Source organism: Bubalus bubalis, chromosome 11 (genome assembly GCF_019923935.1).
Source record: "Bubalus bubalis isolate 160015118507 breed Murrah chromosome 11, NDDB_SH_1, whole genome shotgun sequence".
Lineage (NCBI taxonomy): Eukaryota > Metazoa > Chordata > Mammalia > Artiodactyla > Bovidae > Bubalus > Bubalus bubalis.
The window spans coordinates 21,657,439-21,685,209 of NC_059167.1; the positions used below are offsets into that span (position 1 = coordinate 21,657,439).

At 46.1% G+C, this 27,771-nt stretch overlaps 1 protein-coding gene and 1 non-coding gene across 7 annotated transcripts in view; both read right to left on the reverse strand.

The window, feature by feature from the left end:
- Nucleotides 1–27,771, reverse strand: part of SMOC1 (SPARC related modular calcium binding 1) — a 146,849-nt gene that overhangs the window by 64,681 nt on the left and 54,397 nt on the right. For all 6 annotated transcript variants that reach the window (XM_044924595.1, XM_044924594.1, XM_044924593.1 and 3 more), the window contains 2 exon segments: nt 14,154–14,319; nt 12,375–12,487 (listed from right to left, as the gene is read on the reverse strand). In XM_044924595.1, coding sequence (XP_044780530.1) covers nt 12,375–12,487; nt 14,154–14,319 — 279 coding nt within the window.
- LOC112577856 lies at nt 10,720–10,827 on the reverse strand. Its single transcript, XR_003102058.2, has one exon. It is a non-coding gene; the product is annotated as a U6 spliceosomal RNA (small nuclear RNA).

Consider the following 27,771-nt stretch of genomic DNA (forward strand, 5'->3'; position numbering starts at 1 on the left):
ATTCAGGCATCTAGCGATTGTGGCCTTAAAGCTTCTGGGTGATTTCACACATGGAATAAAGTTTGACTGCAGTGAGAAAAGCAAGGGTAGACAGGAGAGATGGTGTAATCCTTTTGGTCTGGCTAGCGTGAGCTGTTTTTCCCTCAGTTTGGAAGAGGTTATCCCACAAATGTCCCCCTCATCTTTAGTCAGGTTTGGATGAGAAGCAACAGGATGCAGAAGGAAAAACATGGCTTTGGAGTCAAAATGACCTGGGTTTAAATACCATTTCTGTGTGACTTTCACAAAGTCACTTAACCTCTCCAAGCCTATTTATGAAACAAGACTAACGGTGCATACCTTGAAGGTTATTGAGAAGACAAAATGAGACGAGATACATAAAGCATCTAAAATAGTGTTGGATGTAGAGAATGCACTCAGCACGAGCAGATTTTGTCCTTTTCCCCTTCCCGTTTGCAGAAAGGATGTCCTTTGTAGCTTCAAAGCACTGCTATTCTTGCTGGCTGTAGACACTGTCTCCTGCTCAATGCCAAGTCTAGGGAGGACTGTCTGCTGGGGAATGAGGAATTTTCTTTTTAGAGTATTTACCTGGTCTTCCAGAATTTAATGGAGGAGAGGCAAGGAGGGAAGGTAACCCCTCAATTTCAAATTCTGTGGGAGTCCTTGTTGACTATGTTTTTTATGACTTGATGGTGTAACATGGCTGCCAATGTGATATTAGTCAAGCAGTAGAGAGTTAAGAATAAGAGATAATACCATTCTTTCCTAAGCTCTTTCTGACCATACCTGAAATACTGTATCCAGTTTGGGGAAGGACATTCTATAAGGGCAGGGTTGGTGGGGTTGCGGTGGGGGTGGTGGCTCAGCAAACTGAAATCAGAGGAAAGAAGCCAAGAGGAAAGAGAGACATAAGTCTCTATGATATGGGAATGAGTGCTAGAACTAAATATCTTTGCCAGGGAGAAAAGAAATATTTCTTGGCTGTAAGAGCAGACTTTACAAGGACATAATGGTGTTTGTCTTCAGATTTTTTGTGGAAAATGAGATTTCTGTGGATTCAGTAAGTCCCTTAGATAGAATGGGGGTCATCTATTGGAAATCACAACTCTCATGTCAACACAGAGAAGGACTGTCCAATTAAACTTGCCCAAAATGCATTATGTTGCCATTGGTAGTAATACGTTTCCTGTCTTTGGTGGCAATCAAGCAGAAGATAGATGATGGCTTGGTGAGAGATTATAAGTAGAATCTGAACCCTGGATGTGGTGAGACAGGGAGAGGAAGGAAAATATGAACCAGATTATCTCTAAGGTCCCTTTTGATCCAAAACTTCTGTGATTCTACAACTGTACCCCAAGTTGAACTTCTGCTACTTAAGAGTAAGATCAAAATTTACAAATTGGCACCTACTTGCCAGGGTTAGGACCACTTTTCCAAATACATGATGAAGAACTTTTTTTTTTTTTTAGTTTCCAAAAAGTGTAAAGAGCATCCCCCCAACACACACATAAAGATACTTTTAAAATCTTAGTGTCAGGGTTTTGGAAGAACTTTGTTTTCTTGACTTCTTCCCTCTTGTTTGGTGCCTAGAATGACCCAGGTTTTGTAAACTGCAAACACAACACCTCTCATTTGTTCACTTCTACTTCCACTTCAGGGGGGAAGATATCAAATACTTTTTATGTTTTTAAAATATCCAATAAAAAATAAGTTCCTTTGTGTAGGAGCTTTGTTCAGAGCAGAGCTGTGGTGATCCGGCCAGTGGTGGGATAAGGGTGGCCTGCAGGAGTGGGGGTTCTTTCTTGCTTGCCATATCTGTGCGTGCGTGCGTGCATGCTAAGTCACTTAGCTGTGTCCGACTCTTTGCAAAGAGCCCACCGGGCTTCTTTGTCCATGGGATTCTCAAGGCAAGAATACTAGAGTGGGTTGCCATGACCACCTCCAGGCAATCTTTGCAACCCAGGGATCAAACTTGCTTCTTCTGTCTCCTGCATTGGCAGGCAGGTTCTTTACCACTAGCGCCACCTGGGAAGCCCTCCTATATCTGATTTCACTTTAATTAAACTTTTCTGCCTTCATATCTCCCTCCCATGTTCCTTTTACTTTTCCAGACTTTGACAGGGGAAAAAAAAAAAATCTGATCCTGTTCATTTTTCAGAAGAGTTTAGTGAAAGTGAAGTCGCTCAGTCGTGTCCAACTCTTTGTGATCCCATAGACTGTAGCCTACCAGGCTCCTCTGTCCATGGGATTTTTCCAGGCAATAGTACTGGAATGGATTGCCATTTCCTTCTCCAGGGGATCTTCCCAACCCAGGGCTCAAACCTGGGTCTCCCGCATTGTAGACAGACGCTTTACCATCTGAGCCATCAAGAGTTTAGTTGACTTTAAAAGTTGACTTGACCTCCCCCCAACTTCAGAGGCAGCATTATACTATGACACAGTGTCATGTGTCACGACCTGCACCTGCAGGGTCACCAGCTGGCATGTCATATGCACCCACAGCAGAGTGGCAATAGCCTTGGATGTGTGTGTATTAATGGGTCTGCCTGGAAGTTTCCTGAAGAAGAGTTTGCTGTGGGTCAACTGTGTGCCTACCCACCAGACTGAATATTATACTCATAAAATCATAGTAGGTGTGAAGGAGACTCCAAGAGGTCATCAGTTTAATTCCCTTCCCAGGGCAGGAGCACCCTCCTTCCCCACAGCACCCCCACATGAATGCCCCTTGAGTCCTGTCTGTCCTCTTCCTGGGATGGGAAGTCCTCTTTGAGTAAAATATTCCATCTGTGGATTGCTCCTCTTGTAAAAAGTTCTTCCTGGGTTTGAGTCAGAATCTGAGTCATTAAACATTTCACTCAGTGATCCTGGGTCGGTTCTGTGGGACTACTCAAGAAAAAGCAATTGGCATCGACAGACCAAGGTGAAGATGGCCCTCATGCATCCCTTTGGTTGTCTCTTTCTCATCCACCCATTGGTTCTTCTCATCTCCAAACCAACCTCTGGCTCCTTTGACTATTCCTCATGTGACATGATTTCCCCAACCTGCTCACCTGAGTTATCCTCCTGGATAAGCTCCAGTTTGGCAATACCACTATAAAAGAAGGCCATGCCCTTTAAGAGGCAGTATGGTATAATGGTTAGGACCAAGAATTCTGGCACCAGGCTGCTTGGGTTTGAATCCTGACTGTCACTTGCAAGCTATGTGACCCCAAGAAAGCTATTCAGCTTCTCTATGGCTCAGTTTTCTTATCTATTAATTAAGAATACAATAGTACCTACTCATAGGTCATAGTGAGGGCTGAATAAGTTAATGGGTGTCAGGTACTTAGAAAACACCTTGGCACAAAGTAAGTGCTATACAGATGTTACTGCTATCATCTGAAAAAGAAAAGAACAGCAAAGAGAGTGATGGAAGCCTCCATCACTGAGCCTCCCCTTTACCATGAGCAGCAGGAAGACCAGAGAAGCAGGTCTCATCCATCCCTTTCTCCCAAGTACACCCCCTTGCAGAAGAGCAGCTGTGGGTACTGCCTGGGGCTTGCTCCTTTCATTTCCACGGTAGACTTAGGGGCAGACTCACCAGAGACTGCAGGGAGGTCAGATGCCCAGGTGGGAGCACCCAGAGCCTACAACTTGCTCCAAAGCAAATGATGCCAGCCAATCTGGGAGAGGAAGCTCAGGGGCCATGCAGCCATTGGAGAGGAGGACAGAGCAGTGGTTGGAGTAGGCAGGTCACCACCGAACACAACGGATACGGCATTGGAGCTCCACCCAGCCTCATCTTGCCCTCCTCTGTACTTGTGGGTGCCCACAGGGTTCTCTCATCGAAAAGATGGCAGCAGTGGTTCCCACTATTTGTGAGAGATGAGATGAGTCACTTACTAGGCAAGTCCTTCCTGCATGTGGAGGCATCAGGCCCTGTCCCTGCCATGACTTACAGAATTAAACATTTACTTTCATATGACCTCCAGTGGGTACATGGATGTGTTCTTGGGTGATGAAAATATTCTGGCATTAGATAGTGGTAACGGTTGCACAACTCTGTAAACATACTAAAAACCACTGAATCATACATTTAAAGGGATACATTTTATGGCATGTGAATTCTACCTTAATAGAGCTGCTATTTTAAATAATAAAACCATGTGGCTGGCCCACAGGATGACCTCTGGAGGAGCTCAGCTAGCTCCCCCATTATACAGTTGAGCAAACCAAGCCCAAAGAGGAAGAAAACTAACATTTGCTGAACAGCAGTTATGTGCTATGTTGTGAGCATTTTTGTATAAATTACCATATGCAGCATCTGGTTGTTTGGAACAAAAGCAATTCAAAGAAAAACACATGTAGAACAAGGAATAAGATGCTCTGGGCACAGTAGATGCTCAAACTGTAACAATAATAATATGTTTATTGAACACAACAGAAAAGGACAAAGAAAAGCGACAACTGACGCAACGGTGGGTCTCTTGACCACTATGCCATCTGTACATAAAGGATGGACTTAAATATTTAACAGTGTGACTGCTTTAAAAAAAAAAAAGTTGGCACCATCCATAAAACACACAGAATTGGCTGTGTTTGGGGCATCCAAAGGAACTTGATATGGCCAGAGAAGCTCAGAAGAGTCCAGCTGTGGATGCAGCCAGGCTCTTAGTACTTTACCTACAGAACCCTCTGCACTGAGGAGACGCCCACACTATTGCTTCAGGTAAGATAGTCTCACATTAACACAAAACGATGTAGCCCTTGGACTCATCAAGGATGGGACAAATCCCCCCCCATGATGATACTCAGTGCTCCAGCCTGCCAGTGTTTTATCAGAGGTTCAACAGTTGGTCCACAAAGGCTCACAAGTGATGCAAAGCATCCATACCTTCAGCACTTCCTGAGAATCTGGAAGACGGAGGCCAAGATGGCAAACACAGGTGTTTCCAAGACAAGCTGGTCATACAGCTCAGCCGGGGTGGGGGTGGGGGGGTTGGTTGCAGGACATGCAGTTTTGTACTGTGGGGGCGGGGAGAGGAGTCACTGCAAAGGAGCCTCAAGTCTGGCTTCAGCTTCACAGCTCAAGCCCAAGCACTTAGGAGACAAGCTGCAGTCCCCAGGTTTGAGAAAACTGTAGGAGCTACAGAAATGCTGACAAGGGGAGCCCACCATCTATGCCAAAAGCCAGAGAACTTTCTCTTTGCACTTCCAGCTTCTAAACAAAGCATTATCAAGAAGAAATTACAGCTCCCCAAACCCATACGACAAAAAAAATAATAATAATAACTAACCTTGGGAAATAAAAAACCATATATGTGTGTGCTGGTGTGGGGAGCAGTGATTGGAATGAAGAGAAATGGGGACAGTGTGGGTGCCAGACAGAGCTAGATCAAGAAATCCTGTTCCTGGAACATGGGGCTTAAAGTGGGATACACAGCACATTTTTTTCATGTAGCAGTAATGTTACAAGTGGTGTTTTATACTCTACAGTATTATTAGAACTACAATCTATCTACATAAAATAAATTAAATGGCTTGAGGATGTATCTGGTAACAACCACTAAATCAACTACATCGTTGCTCAACAGAAGGCAGTTTGGGAGTATGCATCAAACGTCTTTGAAAGGGCATGTCCGTTTGACCCAATATTCAACTTTCTGAAATTTAATCCCCAAATTTCCAGAATTCATGGTACCTACATACAATGGGACATATGGCGGTTTTTTAAATGACATAGGGTAATATGCAATAAACCTGGAAATAAGTAAATCACAGTATAATTAGTATAGAAAAGCATTAGAGGGCTTCCCTGGTGGCTCAGTGGTAAAGAATCTGCCTGCCAAGGCAAGAGACACAGGTTCGATCCCACAGATTTTCTTGTGGCAGGAAACTCTCACATGCCACAGAGCAACTAAGCCCGAGTGCCACAACTACTGAGCCAGAGTTCCAGAGCCCAGGAACCACAAATACTGAGCCCACGTGCAGCAGCTACTAAAGTCCACATGCCGTAGAGCCCCTGCTCAACCACAAGAAAAGCCACCGCATTGAGAAGCCTGCACGCTGCAACTAGAGAATAGCCCCTGCTTGCCACAACTAGAGAAAGGCCTGTGTGGCAACAAAGACCTAGCACAGTCTAAGATAAATAAATAAGCAATTTTTTCTAAATAATAAGAAAGAATTAGAAAGTGATATATGACATTTTATTATTTTTACCCTCAAAAATGATAAGTACACAAAGGAAGAAAAACTAGTGGGCTATAGACTTAACAGCTGCTACTTCAAAGAGATGAATTCACTGACTTTACCTTTATACCTATGTACTTCTGCACTCTCAGAATTTTTTTTTTTTACAAAGTGTGTGCAGCTTTTCGATTTAGAAGAAAATGAAAATATTTTTTCTTTTGAATATTTGATTGTCTCATATATATATATGTCTCTTATATATATGTGTGTATATATACATAACACATACACACACATACTGTGTGAAATGAGCGTCTATAACATATCATTCTACTAGCTGCACAGTATGGCGATGTCATAATTTGTTTAAGCACTTCTCTATTTTGGATGTTTAGATTAGATTGTTTCCTAATTTTTGCAACTATAAGCAGAACTTAGATGGAAATCCTTGTGGCTAAATATTTGCATATATTTTTAATTATTTTTTTTAGAATAAATTCCTAGAAGTGAAACGTCAAGCTCAAGATTTGGACACAATTAAGGACTTTTGACTCATATTGCAAAATTCTCTCATAAAATGTCAGTGCCAATTTACTTTTTCAAGTATGATGTGGGGCATAATCCTTTCCCTTCACCCAGGCCTGAATATTACTCTTTTCCAAGTTTTAACAATTTGGTAAGCAAAATGCCACATCATTAGTATTTATATTTCTTTAATTACTAAGGAAAATATCATTCATAGTCATTTATTGGCTATTTGTTATTATTGTATAATCTGCTTATTGATATCTCTTGCCCACTTTTCTACTAAGATCTTTTTCTTCCTGGTTTTTAAGAGTTTTTTAAATCTAATATTAGCCTTTTTCATTAAGGCTAATATACATCATTTGCCTTTTGCTTTGTTTAAGGCACTTTAACGTTCAGAAATGTTTAATTTTGATGTTCAGAAATGTTTAATTTTTATGTTCATAAATTTTTAATTTTGCATATTTTCTCAATAATAAAATTACTCAGAATTCCAAATTACTGACTTATAACTGGGCATTTGAAATATACCCAATTGTACATGTAGGGTCTTATATACTAGCTACTTCTTGGTATGTTTTCATATCTTTTCTGCATGTAAGCTCCTTGAAAGCGCAGGCCATGGCATTTCTTGAATGCCCCAGAGCAACCAGCTCATAACCCAGAACAGAGCAGAGCTCCAAATGTCTGAGATGAAAAAATATTGTGTCTGGGATCTGCTTTGAAGCAATCCAGTTTGGCATAGGAGATGAAAATAGGGTAAAGATGAAACAGAATCAGCCAGATGTTAATCATTGTTGAAGCTGGGTGATGGGTACATGGGGTTCATTATACTATTATTTCTACTTCTTTGTGTATACACACACACACACACACACACGTATTTTTACAGAGGCAGGTGGGAGGCACGTGTCCTATAGGTTGCAGAATCTTAGTCCCCTGATGAGGAATCAAACCCATGCCCCCTGCAGTGGAAGTCTGGAGTCTTAACCACTAGACAACCAGAGAACTCTAGCAACTTTTCTGTATATTTAAAAATTTCCATAAGCAAAGGGATTTTTTTTATGTCTGTTTGATTGATTGGCCAACAGCATCAGAGAGGGGACTTCTGGAATAACAATGGCAATGCAAATTAATTACATATACATCAAGGACACTTTGGTAGCATAAAAAAGTTAAGGGCATAGGCCTTGAAATTAGGTAGACCTGGGTACAAATCCTTAGTGACCTTGAACTTGTTATTTAACCCCACTGAAATTCAGTTTTCTGGTATAAATAAGGGTATTAATAACCACCTCAAAAGGTTCTAGTAAAGATTAATGAGTGTAAAAATCAATGCCTGGCAGCAAACAGCACTCAATAAAGAATTGCCATTACAATTATTCAGTGATGCACAAGCTTGACAAGCCAACATCCTAGTGTGGTGATCCAATACCATTCCTCTATGGCTGTGATTTCAGTTCATCATATTGGGCAGCAGACAACAGCTTGGCAGAGGACTCGGAGAACAGATGTCAGGAGTTAACATTCCTGATTACCCAGAAGAGAAAGCAGACAGGACCACAGCAAAGGACAAAATCAATAGCTCCCATCCTCACACAGCAGGTCATCAAAAAGCCTTAACTCTATATTCCAGTGATGCAACCAAGAACAAGAGTGATGAAGCCCTTATAACAGCAGGTCATTCACAACCTGGACCAAACACTGGTATCATCTGGAGAGCTTGAAATAATCATAATGTCTGGGTCCCTCACCCGGAATTTGATTTAATGACCTGACATGTGGTCTAGATATCAAGGTTTTTAAAAACCTGATGTTCTAGTGTTTACCACTCTGCTGTTTGAGTTTGGGTGCAGGGTAGCAAGAGAAGAGGTCAAGGGAAAACAAATTAGAGAACAGAGACCACTGCATCCCATATGAACCCCATTAAAGCCAACCTAGTCATGTGGTCCCAAGTTGTGTCCCATGCCAGACAAGCCCAGTCCCATGAGGGTCCCCTCCATAAACTTCAAGAGCACATTACTGTATAATAATTCACAGGACAAAAATATGTTATTAACACCAGGATGCATGCATGTCAATAGTCTAAGCAACGTTGAAATAATGGACCTGGTCTCTGGTTTTGGTCTTAAAGAAAACAAAACCAAAAAAAGTCCAGGTCAGTGATAGTGGAGGTTGGGGCAGGCAGAAAAACATTTTTTTTTCTCATAGCCTTTTGGCAGCCTGTCAATGCAATTGAAGCACACTCAAAGAGACAGCCTCATTTTGTGAAGTTATTGCAGCGTCTTTGATCAAGGGAAAAAGCACATCCATTTCAATCACTGTGATGGGGTCGGACCGGCTGTCTGGCTGCCTGGCTGCCCACCAGGGTGAGCCAGCCTCCAGCCCGTAGACACATGGCAACGCTTAGCGTGTCAAACAAATGAGGGGCTCTTGACTGTCTATCCAACCTCTGCTGAACTTCAGGGGCCCCCTCACTTAGCAATTCTGCCCAGACTAATCTGGAAGTTCCCCTCCCCAGCAAACACCACCTGGTCCAGCCTGGCCTCCCTCAAACAAAAGCTGGCCAGCGGCTGTCTGTCACGAGGCAGCAAACACTTCAGAACCAGGAGGGCAGGGGTCAACCGTTCTCGTAAGCAACACACTCAGGATTACAGAAGCCTAGAAAGGGGGAAAAAAGGATTCCGCCTCCTCCCTATTACCTTGACCCCTGTCTCAGCCCCAAATGCAGCTGCAAGAGGTTTAATATTCTCCCACACACGTGAATTTTCAGCACAAAGATCACCTGGATTCTTTTCACTAGAATAAATGATAAATAAAGAACCCATGGAGGAAAGGTTCAACAGAAGATTTTCTTTTTGTTGGGTGACATCGTCTGTAACATCTTGAGAAGATCTGAGTAACAGAACCAGAGTAGAGATGGGGCTAATGTTGATAATGGCAGATATTTATACAGAATTTATGTGTTCCAAGCATTTCACATGTGTTGACTCATTTAATCCTTATCACTACCTCATGAGGTAAACTACAGTAATACTCAATAGTAATAATAATAGTAACATATAAAATGTATAATATAATAATTTGCTGTTGTTTAGTTGCTAAACCATGTCTGACTTTTTGTGACCCCATGGACTGTAGCCCACCAGGCTCCTTTGTTCATGGGACTTGCCAGGCAAGAATACTGGAGTGGGTTGCCATTTCCTTCTCCAAGGGATCTTCCTGACCCAGGGATCAAACCCACGTCTCCTACATTGCAAATGGATTCCTACCACTGAGCCACCAGGGAAGCCCATAATAATGATAATTACTATATAAAATAACAATAGAGATAATAATCTCTATTCCACACTTAAGGAAATTACGACCTAGAGAAATTAAATGACGTGCCTGAGGGGGTGGGTGGATTCACGCCCAGGCGATCTGGCTCTAGGAATGGTGCACTAGCCACAGCACTAGACTGCCTTTCTCTAGTCCACACCTCAAAGCCTCCTTTACTTTTTTTTCAATAGGCATTTTTGTTTCTATCAAAAAGAAACCAACCAGTATAATATTCAAATTAAAGGAGAGAACTTGACTAAACTCTAAGAATGGAATTTTACTATGCATTTGTTTTATGCTGCTGCTGCTGCTAAGTTGCTTGTCGGGTCCGACTCTGTGCGACCCCCATGGACTGCAGCCCATCAGGCTCCCCCATCCCTGGGATTCTCAAGGCAAGAACAGTGGAGTGGGTTGCCATTTCCTTCTCCAATGCATGAAAGTGAAGAGTGAAAGTGAAGTCGCTCAGTCGTGTCCGACTCTTAGTGACCCCATGGACTGCAGCCCACCAGGCTCCTCCGTCCATGGGATATTCCAGGCAAGAGCACTGAAGTGGGGTGCCATTGCTTTATAGAGATATGAGTTTAAATATTTTTATAAATTCGTCTAAAATTTTGCACCATGTGTTTATTTACTATGATAGCTACAGAGTAAAGAGCTACATTTCTGGGAGAATTTTGAAAGGGGGTACTGAAGCGACTTAGCATAGCATAGCATAGCAAAATCAAGATAAAACAGGGCATGCTTTGCACGCAGGGGCCGTGCTAATCTTCTCTGTATTGTTCCGATTTTAGTACATGTGTCACCAAAGTGAGCGCAGAGAGCATCCTTTTAAGCTGTCAGCTCGGAAAACAGCAGAGTGTGGAGGGCTCCAAGGGAGCTTGGGTGCTTGAGACATCTGAGTGTGGCTTCCAGTTCCTGGACCACTCTGCCTCCCACATCTTCTGTAAGGCTCGTGGTGAGACTTCAGTGAGAAGATGAATAAAAGCACCTCTCACAGGGCGGGCAGCCAAGGTCAGTTTAACTCTGTGGCTATCAATCTTGGCTGAACACTGGAAACTTTAAAAAATACAAGGCCCCATCCCTACCCCACCACCTCCACCAGCACTCAGCCTGAAATCAGCAGTCCCCTGGGCCCAGCCCCCAGTGAAACCTGAAACCCAGCAGACCAAAGGCCAGACCCGTCCTTTCCCTCCTCCCCCACCCCCTTGAAAATTCTGGGACGATTACTGGGAAACTTTGAAACTCCCAAGGCGCCCGCCTCCAGCCCTCACGTGGCAGAGGTCCCCAAATGACACTACATTCCAGTGGGAGTCACCCTACCCCAATCCAGTGGCTGACCCTCCCTGTCCAGTGACCCTCCCCACTCTCACCCAGCTGTCTCAGCCCCGCTAGACTGTCCCCAGCTCCAGCCTGAAAGCTCTACCACCCCGTTGTCCCACGCTGCCTGCGTTCCAATCTGTGCCAACTTCAACATAGCCGGCATTACTTTTACCCAACCTCCAGCCAGAAGATCACACTGGATCAGAGGGAAGACTGCCTGAAAGGAGATTTTAGAATGTGAGCACACGCATACATGAGTGCACACACATGCTAGCACAGACACCACACATGCACATGTGCATGTCGATACCATATACCACACAGCACATACATATCACACACACACACACAGAAACCACACAATACATGCACAGACACACATGCAGATACCACACACCACACATCACACACATACACCACCACACCCAGGCATACACACATGCAGGCAGAAACCACACCACACAAACACAAACACACATGCACACAGATATAATACATCACGCACATATACCACCCACCCACACACATACCAGAAACCACACAACACCCACAGAGACACACATGCACACAAGAACCACACAACACACACAAACACCCACCCACAGGCACACATACACCACGCAACACTCATACATCACACACACTTTACATTCAAAAGGAACACGGCTTCAGTTGAAGCTTGGGACAGGATGAAGAGGTGTGCAGAAGGGGTAGCAATGAACAGTGAAGGGAATACAGAGGCTGCCCATGGAAACCCACGAGGATAAGAAAAAATAACCAGCCTACATTTGACAGAAGAGAACAATGAAGACGGGCAGCGGGAGGACGGGGACAAAGCAGTGCCAGTTTCCTGGCTCGAACTCGCACAAGCCTTTCAGGACCCACTGCCAGCGCTGGCACCGAGTGGCGGGGGGCCCGGGAGGGGACACAGGCACGGGGGTGTCACAGAGCCCTCGTCTGTTTCCAGGAAGCAAGGCTTTCGGGGCCCTCCTGCTCCCAGGCCCCCAGGACCCGGGCCTGAGAGAGTAGCCAAGGCCTACCTGGGTAAAGGAGCCATCCTCGGTGCACTCCGGGACAAACACCGCCTCCTGGGGCTTCTTGGCTTGCTCCAGGGCCTGAGCCCGCTCCAGGCGACACTTGCTCTGGCCAGCGTCTAAAGAGGGAGGTATGCACATCAGAGTCACTTGGACCCCACACAGGAGCCACAGACTCCAGCTGTAGAAACGCTGAGAGAAAAGCACTGTGTTGTGGGGGCCCACACACCGCCACACATCACACACACACACCACACACACAGGCAGAAACCACGCCACACAAACACAGACACACAGGCACACAGACGTATAAAAGTGGCTGTTCCAGGAACACGAGGGCAGGGACTAGCGAATGCCCCACAGCCTCACCTGCCTCTTAAAGGTATTCTTAGAAAAAGTCAGGGGGGTCATATTTATACCCAGTTCTGTTTATTCCTTTTCTCCCAAATATCCCTAATCCCTCCTACGGGAAAAAATGTTCTACTATTTTTCACTGACTTTAAAAGCATGCAAGCCCAAGGAGTCTCAAAGATGTCTTGCAATTCAAAACCTGCAAGCTCTTTTCTTTTTTTTTTTCTGGCACCACCATGGATTTCTTTTTTTTCACTATTTATTTGTTTATTTATTTATGTGACCATGCCAGGTCTTAGCTGTGGCATGTGGGATCTAGTTCCCTGACCAGGGATTGAACCCAGGCCCACTGTACTGGAACACAGAGTCTTAGCCACTGAACCATCAGAGAAGTCCCCAGCAAGCACTTTCTTTGGGAAATCAGAGGCCCTATGGCAGCCGGCTTGCTGCTGCTGCTGCTAAGTTGCTTCAGTTGTGTCCGACTCTTTGTGACCCCATAGACGGCAGCCCACCAGGCTCCGCCATCCCTGGGATTCTCCAGGCAAGAACACTGGAGTGGGCTGCCATTTCCTTCTCCAATGTATGAAAGTGAAAATTGAAAGTGAAGTCGCTCAGTCGTGTCCGATCCTTAGCGATCCCATGGACTGCAGCCCACCAGGCTCCTCCGTCCATGGGATTTTCCAGGCAACAGTACTGGAGTGGGGTGCCACTTCGCCTCCCACAATTTCTGTAATAGCTCTGATCAGTCCACGGGTCACAAACTCAAATACCAAGAGGGCGTAGGAAAGCGATACAAATTAGAGAAGGGGCTGGGTGTATTAAGCGTGGCGCTCAGCGTGGTGGCACCACAGGGCATGCTGCGGACTGTGGCGAGCTGGAGAACAGGCTCCCTTTTAAAGGAGGTAGCCACTCCTCAGCAGCAGCTGCACGTTTGCCTTGAGGGAGGGAACACAGACCTCATATCACCACACTTTCCAATTTTTTATGGGAAATACAAACATCCAGATTTTTAGGTTGAATTTCCCAATTTTTAAATGTTGTCTCAAACGTTTTTAATATGTTTAAATGTGTGAGCAGAACAAACAAAACACATTTGTTGACTGTCAATGTGGAATCCCTAGTCAAGAGCCAGCCATCATGCTTTGCCATTTTAAGCCTCTCTACAAAAAAAAAAATAAAATAAAATAAAGAATTACAAAATTAAAAGCAATAGCCAAATAGCAGCATCTCTAAGCTCTGGTGGCAGTGTTTGAAAGCCAGAAAAGTACTTATCTTTCAGTGGGCCAGTCCTCCTTTCCATATTCCCTGGTGGAAAGGGTAGGGGAGAGGCTGCCAAATGAACAGACTCATTCTGAGCTCCCTCCTCGGGAGCGCCCACACAAGGAGCGTGGTGCGCAGGCCTGTCTCTCCTCCGAGGGGTGCATGCACGCTCACCTTTGCATCTGCCTCGATGCGCCACAGCCAGGGTTGGGTCTCGGCACTTAGCTCGCTGGTACTCACACATGGACTCGTAGGACCTGCCGTCGGAGGCGCAGACAGGTTTGGGTTGAGTCCTGGAGCAGTGGAGGTTGCACTGAGGGTCACGGTCACTTATGAGAAACTGGGTTGGAAAAAAAAAAAAAGGTGAAATGGTACAGGGCTGACTTTTGCAAGAACAGGAAAGATGAGTTCACAATTAACAATATTAATTTGCCTTTGGGACGCAAGTCCAGAATAATTCCAAAGTTATTAAACCCTAGCAGTGGTAGGAAACCAAGCGACCACAAACTCTAACCAAGGATGGCATCCTGGACTCAGTAACTCACATGCAGGACCTCATTAACCCTATGAAATAGGAACTACCTATTTTTTAGATAAGGAAACTGAAGCCCTAGAGAGAAGTAACTTGCCCAGTTTCACACAGTTCTAAGTGGTGAGTCTGAACCTAGACTGGTCAGAGGTCAAGTCCAAGCTTTCACCACTGGGAACTTCAGCCTCTGGTCCACACTGATGGTCTCTGCACTTGGCCCTATTTGGGTACCTCCCCAAACCAGGAATGCACCAGGAATCTCTACTCTCTATCTTTGGAAAGTTTTATTGTCTAGAAAGTATTACTGAGCCCCCAAATCTATCACCCTTCCATTTCTGCCTACTGCTCTCTGCCAGAATACAGGTTAAGTAATTTTCTATGAGAAGGGAATTTCCTAATTTAACATGAACGTCATCATCAGATTGTGAAATGCTGAGTTAAAGTTTTATTTACGGCAGGACTTCCCAGACACCTTTGGTACATTCTTATGCGTTATTAATCTCCCAGAGGTACGGTAAATTAAAGATAGATAGCTGTAAAGTATTTGCTACTCTTCCTGTTGAGTGTGGAGTCTTCCCTTGAACCTGGACTGGCCTCAATAACTTGCTTAACCAATAACATGCTGTGGCAGTGATGTTGTGCGACTTCTGGACAAAGTCATGTGAAGCTTTGCAGCCTCCTCCCAGGTCTCTTGAAACACTCAGCCTGGGGGAAATCAGCCACCATGTAAGAAGCCCAACACTGAGACCACCATGCTAGGAGGAAGCCCAAGCTAGCACGGGGCAAAACCGAGTGGAGAGAGAAATGCCCAACAAACACAGGCACAGAGACATGTGAGTGAAGAAGCCTTCAAATGAGTCTAACTTCAGTAGTCACTTCATTGTAACTAACAGAGATGAAAAGGAGCAACTGCTTGAGAGACCCCTGCCCAAGCAAGACCCGCCCAGCTGAGCCCAGTGGACTCACCAGAACTGTGAGAGATAATGATAAGTTATGTCATTAAGTTAAAATTCTTTTTATTGAAGTACAGTTGATATATAATGTTTCAGGTATGCAGCAAGCCATTAAGGTTTGAGTAGTTTGAAAAAGAGCAATAGCTAACCAGATCAAGAGCATATATGATGCTGTATCTCTCAAACTTATTTGACCATGGACCCCCTTCTCAGTGAACCCCTGTTCACAACTGTAGGATACAGTTGGAAAATAATAACTGGATTCTACAACCCATGAGCTTCTGTTGAAGAACCCATGATTAGACTGCATGGGCCTTGAGAGCTGGATCCACTTTCATTCATCCCTCTATAGCACAGCTCCGGACACACTGAAGGCTCTTCGTCAGAGTGAACTGAGAGAATGAAAAGCCCATCGTGGCACATGGCAATGTGGTGCACACACCTCTGGCCATCAGTGATGTTAGATTTGACTGGATAATCGCACCACGCTCATAGAGGTTTGGAAAAGGTATGACTACACCCCCTATTTCTATCTGCACGCCCTTCGTGTGAAGCAAATAGATGAGAACTTGTTGATCTTTTTCCAGAACATCCAAGGGAGATCCAGAGGCAGTACCCCTCCCTTCAAAGGAGCACAAGGCCCATACTGGCCAAATCCAAAGAGAGTCCAAGCCTGTCAGTGAACACACGTCGCCTCCCAGCTGTAAACCCAGTCCCTCCCACTCTCCTGACCACACGCTTGGATGCTGGCTGCTCGGCACAGGGAAGCAGCAGCTGAACTGAGACCACCCTGCACACACAGGCTTATCAGGATAGACAGCACGATGCAGCCTCTCTTCAGATGCTCTGGACAGCCACACTCACACGTCCAGCCTGAGTCCTGTCCAAAGCCCAAAGGGAATGTCCTGATAGTGTCTTAGTGTCCCCAGGTAACACGTGATGGCCCAGTGGGTAAAGAATCCACCCGCAATGCAGGAGACACAGGAAATTCAGGTTCAATCCCTGTGTTGGGAAGATCCCCTGGAGGAGGAAATGGCAACCCATGCCAGTATTATTGCCTGAAAAATCTCATGGACAGAGGACCCTGGCAGACTATAGACCAACAGGTTGCGAAGAGTTGGACATGACTGAGCGACTAAGCACGTCCCCAGGTAAAAAATCTGTCGTATATAGTCATCTCCCGAGGCAGCCACGCCCCCAGGCTGCCACAGAGGAGGGATGAGCAGATGGAGAGAGGGGTAGGCAGTGTCGTCCACACTTCAAAACCCTTGGGTGGTGCCCCTCTGTCCCTGGGGACCTTCACAGGGTCTCCTGCCCTGGCAAGTCTGACCCTTCTCTGGCCTCAGCTGTTCCTGCTCTGACCTCACTCTGCTCACTGCTTAGTGGGGCACCCTGGCCTGCCTTCCAGGTCCCATTGGCTCTTACCCCTAGGCCTTTATTTTTACGTAATATTTTCTTTTCTTTCTTCCTTTCTTTATTCGGCTGTGCCAAGTCTTAGTTGCTGCATGCAGGATCTAGTTCCCCGACCAGGGATCGAACCCTGGTACCCTGCATTGGGAGCCCAGAGGCTTAGCCCCTGGACCACCAGGCAAGTACGCCCCCCCACCCCTGCCTCAGGCCTTTAGACACACTGTTCCTTCTCCCTTTCCTCCCACTGCTGCTCAGATTTGGGCTCATCTGGGAGGCTCTCCCTGACTCTCACAGGTGAGGACGGGTCCCCCTATAAGAACCTCTCACACCTCACTTTTCCTTCAGGGCTCTTACCACAGTTTGAGGACAAACTGATTTGTGGGATTTGATTAGCAATGGAATCCCCCACTCTGAGCACCAAGAAGACAAGGAGACTGTCTCTTTCAGCCTGTGAACACATCTCTGGCATCCAGCGCCATGCTGGGGCGCTTGATTATTTGGGGGCAAACGCATCCCTGCAGCGGTCTTTCCCACACGACATTATGACAGGCCTGGTCTCCCAGGCTCCTGCCATCCCTGGTGGGGAGCAGGGGTGGGGTGGAGGGGGGTGGTCCCTGGGCCACTCCCCTACCCTGCCCCCAGGCCCTCCTCTCTGAGCTTTCCCCTCCCTCCCTCAAAACATGGTGGGTCGAGGTGGGCCACAGCCTCCTGCCCTAGCTCCACTTCAGAACCTAAGTTATCTCTGAGGCTGAGAGGTGGGTCTCTTCTCTCACCATCCCCACCCCAGGCCCCTCTGCCACTCCTGCCTTCCCAGCCTTGGACCAACTGGGCACCAGGGAAAACTTGGGACCCAAGGTCCAGCTGACTGATTCAGGCTTAGAAGCCCTGGTCATGCGCACCTGCGTGGGCACAGGACCCAGGGGGCTGCAACCAGCAGAGCTGGCCTCGAAGTCTCTCTCCCTCCCTCAGACCCATTCCTAATCTGTGTGCAGCCTGGAAAAGCAGCCACCTGGCTCCGTCATCCTGCCTGGTGGGCAGTCGGCGCTGGCCAGAGATCAGTGCTCTCACACCCTGGCTTGCAGGCCGGCCAGTGGCCTCAAAACTGTCCCAGAGCAGGTCAAGACACTGCTGTCCCACCGCTCTCTCCTGGTCCATGGGAGTCGGGGTTACTTCACAGGAAGCGAGACCTGTTTGTTAGCAACTTTGCATGTCAATCTGCAGGAGCTAGGGAACGGCTGGCTCTCACAATCACACAAGGATAGAAATATCAGTATCTTCCAACGCCTGGGGAAGTCAAGAAACTCATCCTTGGTCACAGAGGAATTTGGTAGCCAGACCTTGTCTGAAGAGTGATAAGAGCTGATAATATTATGTCACTTATGATATGTTAACCAATGTAACCTCCACAGTAGTCCTAAGAGGCAGGGTCAGTGCTGAACTTGACACCCAGGGCCTGGCTCCAGAGCCACAACTTCTAACCACTACACCACACTGCCTGGCAATATTATAGAGAAACACTGCAAACAGAAACTCTAACCCAATTGAAAAACTGGATTCGGTTTCAGATTAGCAGATACAAACTGCTATATATAAAACAGATCAACAAGGCCCGAATGTATAGCCCAGGGAACTAATTTCAATATCTTATAATTAACTATCACGGAAAACTAAACAAATAAACTGGATTTCCAAGTCAAAAACTCTTTTACCCAAGAGCTTACTGCATGTAAGACACCAGCTGCTGAAGACTCAGTTAGGACAGCCCTGCCCTCCAGGCACTTTAAACCTACTGTAAATAGCTCCTCATATGGCTCTCTTCACCTTCAAAGAAGAGGGATTGAGCATTGCCTTGCTGTCTCCTCTGTAGCTCACAGGAGAGGGGAGATACGGGCATCCCCGTGGTGGTGAACTATGGGCCATAAATTTGGTTTGGAAATGGTTTGCTTTGGGCCAACAGGGATGCCACGGCAGCTGTGCCAGAGACCTGCTTCATAACTCGGAGAGCGCTGCCTAGAGACGGACAGGTTAAAGTCAGCTTCAGAATAAGCTCCACCTGCTCTCCCCTCTCCCTGAGATCCTTCCTGGCTTCAGAAGAGCTCCCAAAAGGGTCCATCCAGAAACGACTGGCCCCCAAGGCCAAGTGAAAAAGTAACAGAACAGCCCAGGACCATTGCTAAAGACCGTCTCCAATCATCTGTGGTGTCTCATCTTTATCTGTTTTAGGAACTGTGGGTGTTTGTGATTGCTTTCCCCAAAAAAGATGAGTTTTATAAAATGGAGCTTTCATTATTATTATTATTATTCAGGTATAGTTGATGTTGAAGCTGAAACTCCAATACTTTGGCCACCTGATGCAAAGAGCTGACTCATGTGAAAAAACCCTGATGCTGTGAAAGATTGAAGGCAGGAGGAGAAGGGGATGACAGAGGATGAGATGGTTGGATGGCATCACTGACTCAATGGACATGAGTTTGAGTAAACTCTGGGAGTTGGAGATGGACAGGGAGGCCTGGCATGCTGCAGTCCATGGGGTCACAAAGAGTCGGACACAACTGAGCAACTGAACTGAACTGATAGTTGATTTACAATACTGAATAAGTTTCTGGTAGAAAATGCAGTGATACGCAATTTTTAAAGATTATACTCCATTTATAGTTTCATAAAACATTGTATTCTCTGTGCTGTATAATATACACTTTTAGTTCATTTAATTTATACATAGTTGTTTTTAACCTCTTAACCTTTTACCTCTATCTCACCCCTCTTCTCTCCTCTCTCCCCACTGGTAACCACTAGTTTGTTCTCTGTATCTGTAAGCCTGTTTCTTTTTTATTATACAAGTGATGTCATACAATAATTTGTCTTTCTCTATCTGACTTATTTCACTGAACATGATACCCTCCAGGTCCATGCCACATTGTTGCAAGTGGCAACATTTCATTCTTTTTTATGGTTGAGTAGTAGTCCATTGTGTGTGTGTGTGTGTGTGTGTGTGTGTGTATCATCTTCTTTGTCCATTCACCCATTGATGGACACAAGTCGCTTCCGTATCTTGGAACAGTAAAATGACCAGGCCTTAATAGAATCACCCAAACCTCCAGGGGCCCTAGGACACTGTTTGTTCGGTCATCCACTGATCTATTTCTATGCTTAACAACCAAGCTCTATGATGCGCCCTGCACTGCAAGGTATGGAAAACAGAACACAACCAGCATAGGCCTGTCCTCAATGAGCTTGCACTCTAGGGTATCGAGAACAAGCAATCTGACATTGACCATGTTAACAAGGGAATAGGAAACCACTGGAGGAAGAGAAGATTTCATCCTTGGGACTCTGCAATCCCACAAAGCCACAGAGCCCAGTAAAACTTTCTGCAATGATAGACACACTCTATATCTGTGCCATCTAGTTTATGGAAGCCACAAGCCACGTGTGGCTATGAAGCATTAAAACATAGCTAATGCAACTGAAGAACTAAATCTTTGGTTGCATTTAATTTTAGTTAACTTTGAATAGCTATATGTGGCTAGTGGTTGCCAGATTCAAGAGCACAGCTATTGCAAGGGATAGGGGATGGGGGCGTGATGGCTCACCCTCGCTAGAGTTTCTCCTAGTTGAGCCAAGGTACAACAGATTAGACCAAGAAGCAGATTCTGAGATAATTTCTGCATTTGGAAACTGGACATGGAAACATGAATTTATTATTTATAGGTTTCAACAACAGAACATCCCAGCAGTTCAACACAGTCCACCTAAAGTCACAAAGGCAGATTTTTTCCTCTCTTCTTCAGGAGACAGGAGGGACAGGATGGAAGTCCCCAGCACCACCCATGACTGGGTCATTTCTCCCAGCACACAGACAAAACTCAGAGTCTGAGTCACCCTGCTGGGACTGAACTCCCGGGCCAGAGAAGTCTGCTGTGGGCTCAAGAGCAACCAGAGTCGGTGGAAATTTTTGGAGTTAAGCAGAGGCAAACCGTCTCCCCAAAGAAGCAAACCATTTCCCTCTGAGGAAGAAATAGCATTTTCATAAAAATCTTCACAACCCTTCCTTCTTCCTCACCAAAGGACAACAAAAACAAAATAATTATGTTAAGTATGATTGTGTAATATGGGAGCCAGACAAAAGGGGCCAAGACAATTGTTCATTTGCAAATGGCTCCTATTCCCTCCCTCTCTCCTTGGGGAGTGAGTGGTTCCAAAGCAAACACGCAGAATTTTCGTGTTCTGCTCATATTTGTAAAGTAGGACAAGCACTTGAAATATATTTAAACAATCCATCCTTTCTACTGGAAAATTAAGCTACCGATGGGGACTATCTTCACCAGAGAAGAGACGTGGGCAAATGAAATCAATGTTAGATAACAGTCCCTCCTGTCTGAAATGTGTACATGCTGATCCTTGCCCTCAGTTTCCAGCAGAGTACAATGTAAACCCTGCCACAGCTTTTGCTCAGGGAGACCATTCCGCTACCACAAACTGTGTTGGGTTTACCAGACTGCCAAGTTTCCATGACAACAGAGGGAACAACAGAGGCAGCCTAAGTTTCCATTGGGGAAGAGATGTTCGATTCTTTATAATAGGGAGTTGGTTTCACAGTTCTACCTGTACCATGCTGATTTCACCAGCATCTAAAATTCTAAAATGGCATTTTGCTAGTAACATGCCTATTTCTATAGTTTTCTCAAGTGTAGAAAGGGGGGCAGGAACCATACTATACAAAGCAATGGTTTGGAAGTGTGAGATCCACAATTTGGAAGAGCAAGCAGCATTCCCTTTATGATGTTGTTGTTGAGTCGCTAAGTTGTGTCCAACTTTTTTCCACCCCATGGACTGTAGCCCACCAGGCTCCTCTGTCCATGCGATTTCCAAGGCAAGAATACTGGAGTGGGTTGCCATTTCCTTCTGCATGGGGTCTTCTGGACCCAGGGATTGAACCCATGTCTCCTGCATTGTAGGCAAATTATTTACTGCTGAGCCACCAGGGAAGCTCCTCTTTATGATATCAGACTCAAAAATCAGAGGCCAAACTCAAATAAGTTGAGTTTTTTTTAAATAAATTCATTTGTAACACAGCTTCAGTTACTCACTTTTAACTTTTTTGTTTCACTTATAGATTGCTACAAAACAAACCATCCCCAGACTTAGTGGTTCCAAATTATTCATCATGTCTCTCAATTCTATGGGTTGGCTGGGCTCCGCTGGATGGTTCTTCTGCTCCACATGGTTTCAGCTGAGATAACGCACAGGCTTCATTCAGCTGGGAGCTTGGCTGGGGCTGGAACACCCACTGTGACTTCACACACTGGTGCCTAGTTGGAGTGGCTGAAGGTGCAGAGGGCCTGGTTAGGTCTCCCTCTCCAGAAGACTTTCTTCTTTTATCCACGTTGACTTCTTTCAATCCTTAGTCTCTTATCTAGATGTCTAACTTTCTGTCACCAAACTTTTTTCCCCATCCAAGTTCCAGTTCCACACTAACTGAAGTTACCACTCTAAGAAACCAATGCCTTCATGTTTTAAACACTACTGTTAACTTCCTCAGACCTCCTGCTACACTGTCTTCACACATCTATCAAAACCTTCTATATACTCCGTTAACATTTATGTATGTACATGTCTAGAAAAGACTGTGTCTTATTCCTCTCTATACACACAGGGCCTAAGCCAGAGCCTGATCCAATGCAGTTGTTTAACACATGTTTGAAAAATGGATGGGGGAATATCAAACCTTACCTAAAAGATATCCCAAAGCTCCTTTTTCTATCACTTACTGTAAAAAGAGATATTCTTTGTCAAACCACCACCAAGTGCTTAACACTCGCAAATGTTTTTTTCCTTTTTTTTTAAAGAAATATCTATTATATAAAGGAAGCCATTCATTAACCACAGGACTTTCCCCTTGAATTAAGGAGGAAAAAATTTCCTGAGCCATTGAAAAGAATGCAGCTGACTGGCTGAGACAGTGTCCATGGAATTCATTCCCAGTGAAACTGGCGTTAGCCTGAGAATCCTCCTCACAAAACTTGGAAGTCATTCCACCCCCCAGATAACTCACGTCACCCACAAGACAGGCAGTAATCCGAGATGCCCAAGGTTGCTAAGCCTGAAATGTGTATGTTAAGGCAGGAAACCCTGACAATTTAACAGCCAATGTGATTAGCACTCTGGTTTTTCTGGCAGCTATAATATGCATGTACTTGAGTAAAAACAAAAGCCAGATTCATTTATAAATCATATTTTTGACACCCTGAATTTACTTTTTTTCCATAGAATCAACGTTGTAAATAATGGTGAGTGTCCCAGCCCAATATGCTAATGTCAAATTGGAAGGAAGAGAAGGAGTAGGAACCTTCCCCGTGTGCCTGATGAGTAGGTAACAGGCACAGTCAAGGCTTCCAGTGCCAGGCCCCCCAGCTGGGTAGAAATCCCTGGCCCTTCACACTGTTCCTTCCTGCCTCAGGACTTGGCATGTGTGGACCCTTTTCCCTGGACTGTGTTTCCACCTCATAAACTCCTATTCATCCTTCCAATCTCCGTGCAAATGCAGTTTCCTCAAGGCATTGGACTTCTCTGTTAGGTCAGGACCCTATGATAAGCCTCCACACACCCTCTACTGTCCACTGTGGCCTGTGTCACGATCGAAATTAAATGACCAACTATTTTATTATGCATTTCGTGCCCCCTCCTCCCCACTAAGCCACTGCTCCCTGCAGGCAGGAACCATGATCTGCTGGGTGTCACCCTGCTGGATCCCCAGTGCCTGGCAGGGGCCTTGCCCAAAGTGGGTGTGTAATAAATATCTATTGATTGAATGAATGAAGAGGAAACTGAGGCTCAGCCAAGTTAAGCTAGTAAGTGGCAGAATAAGTCTATAAGTCTGACTCAGTGGCCCAGATTCTCTCTATGACACCACATGGCCTCCTTCAAGGCAGGATGGTGAGGGCTGAGCCCTGGAGGCTGGCTGGGGAGGTGGGCAGGAGTGGGGGTGGGTGGGACAAAGGGAGCTCTGCTGTTAGCTCTGGTATCAGTGGCAGGGTTCTTGGCGGTAGCCCCTCTGGTGGACAGGAGAGGAGACTGGCTCTGCAAGCAAAGAGAGCTTTCCTAAGGGAGGGAATTTTTTCCTCCTTACATTTGTAAGTCCAAGTCCAGCTCAAGGTTTTAGTACTCAGGCACTAAAAAGCGTTTCTGGGAGATAAATCTACTACTGGAAGAGGGGGAAAGGCCACTCATGGAGCCAGGAAGTCAAGAAGCACACTCCAGGACGTCCGGCTGCAGCTCGGCCCTGTCCCAAGCTGGCCCTGTCCACCTGCTGCCACCGGCTTTGCCGTCTGCAGAACCGGGTTTCGGCCCTGTTCTCCGGGGCAGGGGCCGCGTCCTCGGGAACGAGGAGGAGCCGAGTCACACGAAGACACCCCTCACCCACCCACTATCTAATCCATCATCGGCCCTGAAAATCCACATCCCCACTTTTGCCCGCGCTCTCACCCTTCCCTGACCTCACAGCCCCCGCATTTACACAGGTGCACAGGAGGGCCTCGCTCAGGGCACCTCAGAGCAGTCCCAGAGATGGAGGAGGGGAGATAAGGGAGGTCAAAGCGGGTGGGGGCTGCAGTGTGGCGGTGTCTGCTCTTCTTCTCCACACCTCCCCGGCAGGGCCTGACAACAGCATGCCGATTAAAGGGCTTTTCATGCTGCTGAGGGAAAGCAGACGGCCCCCTCCAGCTGTTGGGCAGCTGGAAGCACTTGTGTTGTTTTAGCCAGGAGAGGCCTGACCCCCGTCACCCCAGCCCCGCCCCCTCCCCAAGGGAGGAATTCTGTGGCCACCCCGGCCTGTCCACCCAGCTTCCCTCCTCCACTCTGTCCCCCACAGCTCTGGAGATGGTCAAGCAGGACCCAGGAGACAAAGCTGTCTTACACCAGGTGCCGTTGTTGGGGAGGGGTGAGGAGGTGGTCAGTGGGTTCAACAAAGCAGCTGAGACCCTAGGTGGAAAGAAGCACTAACAAGGTTGCAAAGGTAAACCTTCTAACTCAGACCCCATCCATATCCCCAAGCCATGCCCCATGCCAGCCTATTAGAATGGCGAGCACAAATCAAGCATGAGTTAGGGCCCAGGCCATCAGATTTCTAAAATACGAAGCCTTCTTCTAAGTAACGGAGCCAGACTCAAAAAGCTACATACTGTCTGATTCCATTTATGTGACATTCTGGAAAAGGCAAAACTATACAAATAGAAATCAGATCTGTGACTGCTGGAAACTGGACGTAGGGGGAGAAAAGGAGAAGTGGTGATATGCTCTATCTTGATTATGGTGATGCTGATACAACTACATAAACTTGTTTAAAAAAATCAAAGTGTACACCTAAAAAGGAGGAAGTGTATGGATGTAAATCATATCTCAATAAACAAAAAAAAGAGAGAGAGAAAAGCACAAAACTAAAAAAAAAAAAAAAAAGCATGAAACCTCCCACAGGCACACAAAGAGGTTTCTGGAAATTTTTCTGCCCACTCCCTTCAATGACCAAGCATCATGCAAGGTGTGTTGGGGGTTATGAAAATAAACAAGAACCAAGGCCCTGCCCCCAAAAGTTGTTCCAGTTGCCAAGATGGACATGTGTACAGCTAACTTCATCGGGACAACATTTTCCAAATCAGCAACCAGGAAGCAAAGCCTGAGTCACAAACAGACGAAAGGAGAGAATATTTGAAAATGGGGTGCCCGGAAATCCAAGATGTGAGATGCCTAACTCTGAGAGAGAGAAGACAGGAGAGGAAGGAAAAGGAGGCATTCGTTCAGCAAAGAATAACTGAGCACCCATGCTGAGTGTTGGGGGCAGAGCAGACAGAGTAAGTAAGAGACTAACGCAGACTACAAGGAAGCAGGTAGATTTCTCAGAAAAGGGGCTGAATCTGGGTGGCAAAGGATTTCCCCAAGCAGGAAAGCACCCTGAGCAACAGCAACAGGTACACAAAAGTAAAGCACAAAATTCAAAACACAGTTTTGAAATGACCATTTATAGAGGATACAAAGCTTTAGGGCTAGGGTGGGGGTAAGATCATGGAGGGTCTTGAAACGTCCATTTGTCTTTTTTTTCCTTGAAGAATTGGAAGCCAGTGAAGAAAGTAAAAGAGAAGATCAGAAGATCAGACGGGAGCTTTAGAAATCTCTGGCAGGGATCTGAAAGACAACGGAAACACTGATTCAAAAGTTCCTATGGCTGAACAGAAGAACAAGAGGAATCCCGAAAAGAGGGGGCATATGTGGGCCAAGGAAGTGGCCGAGTGAGGCAACTGGATGAGATTAAAGCACCAAGAACCAGGTAGCTGTAGGGCTGCTGCCCAGAGGAGACGGTCTGTGCTCTCCATCACAGCCCTGCGGGATTTCCTCAAGGCTAGGAAGGGAAAGGCAATGGCACCCCACTCCAGCACTCTTGCCTGGAAAATCCCATGGATGGAGGAGCCTGGAAGGCTGCAGTCTATGGGGTCGCTAAGAGTCGGACATGACTGAGCGACTTCCCTTTTGCTTTTCACTTTCATGCATTGGAGAAGGAAATGGCAACCCACTCCAGTGTTCTTGCCTGGAGAATCCCAAGGACAGGGGAGCCTGGTGGGCTGCCGTCTCTGGGGTCGCACAGAGTCAGACACGACTGAAGCGACTTAGCAGCAGCAGCAGCAGCAGGAAGGGAAAGGGGGTGTGCCACAAGCATGCATGTCAGCAAGGAAGAAGGAGACACAGAGGACAGGTAGGGATGAAAACATTTCTTTGAATGAGTGGAATCCTTTAGCTTAAAATCTGTTTAGGTGTTAGCCCTACAGGGTGTCAAGCCTTCTGATCAGAGACACAGAGCATTTATTTTTGTTTCCTGCTTGCAACACCCCAGTCACTAAATCCCAGCCAATGGAACTGAGGGCATAGAGAAAGTCACCCGCCCATCCCCCATGCCCCATCCCTCAAAGTCTGCCACCAGCATAAATAAAAAACTCCTCTCTCTCCAAATCAAATAAACAGTACACTCTCCAGAACCCAGATTTTTTTTTTTTTTTCAGTTCTCTCAGTCCATTAGCACTGGAAAAAAAATAAAGGTTAAGTCGATGGTATTAACAAGGAACAACAAATTGGTCTTGTATTCAAGATGCATTCAGGAGATGGCAATTTACAAGAGAGAACTCAGACATGGGATTCAAAGCCCAGAGGACCGTGAAGGTGTTCTTAGGACCTGTTTTGTTCTAGGCACCCCACCTTGCGTCCCAATGACACACACGTCTGGCAGTCAGGGTTTGCTAAATTCGCTCTATCTCTCTACCCGGCAAGAGCAATTTATTCCACCAAGGCTAGTGCCTCCTTACATGGTTACCCTTGGATGCTCCCACAGGCTCTGCCTAGGGCCATGCTCCAAGTTTTCAGTGGGTTTTTCTAAGAATGCAACTATCTCACACAACACTGAGCATCCTGGCTAGTGGCAACATGGCCCAGACACGACTCCTGCACATCCTGGCCCTGCCCACCATCCTCTGCCCTCCCCCCACCACTAGCAGCATTTTACTGATACGTGACATTTGTTTATATCCAGGGGAATGAGGGATGATATTGGTCAGGCTTGGGGGTAATGACTATTGTGGGAGAAGACTGGGGTTGGTCCTGATCCAGCCAGGTGCTGGGCAGTAATTGAGCCCCTCTGGCTGGAAGGATGAAGTCCCAAAATAGAAGTGTTTTCACGGGAGGCTGAGTGAGATTATGGGGAAAGTAGGAGGTGTGGAGGTTCAAGATCACTTTGAGAGATTCTGGGTGTACATAGAGCAATTTCAGGGTCTAGGTGACCAAGAAACACAGAAGCGAGGCAGGTCCTTCCCCCCCACCCCCCAGCTGTCTGAAACCCAGCCTTGCTCTGGCAACTGAACCA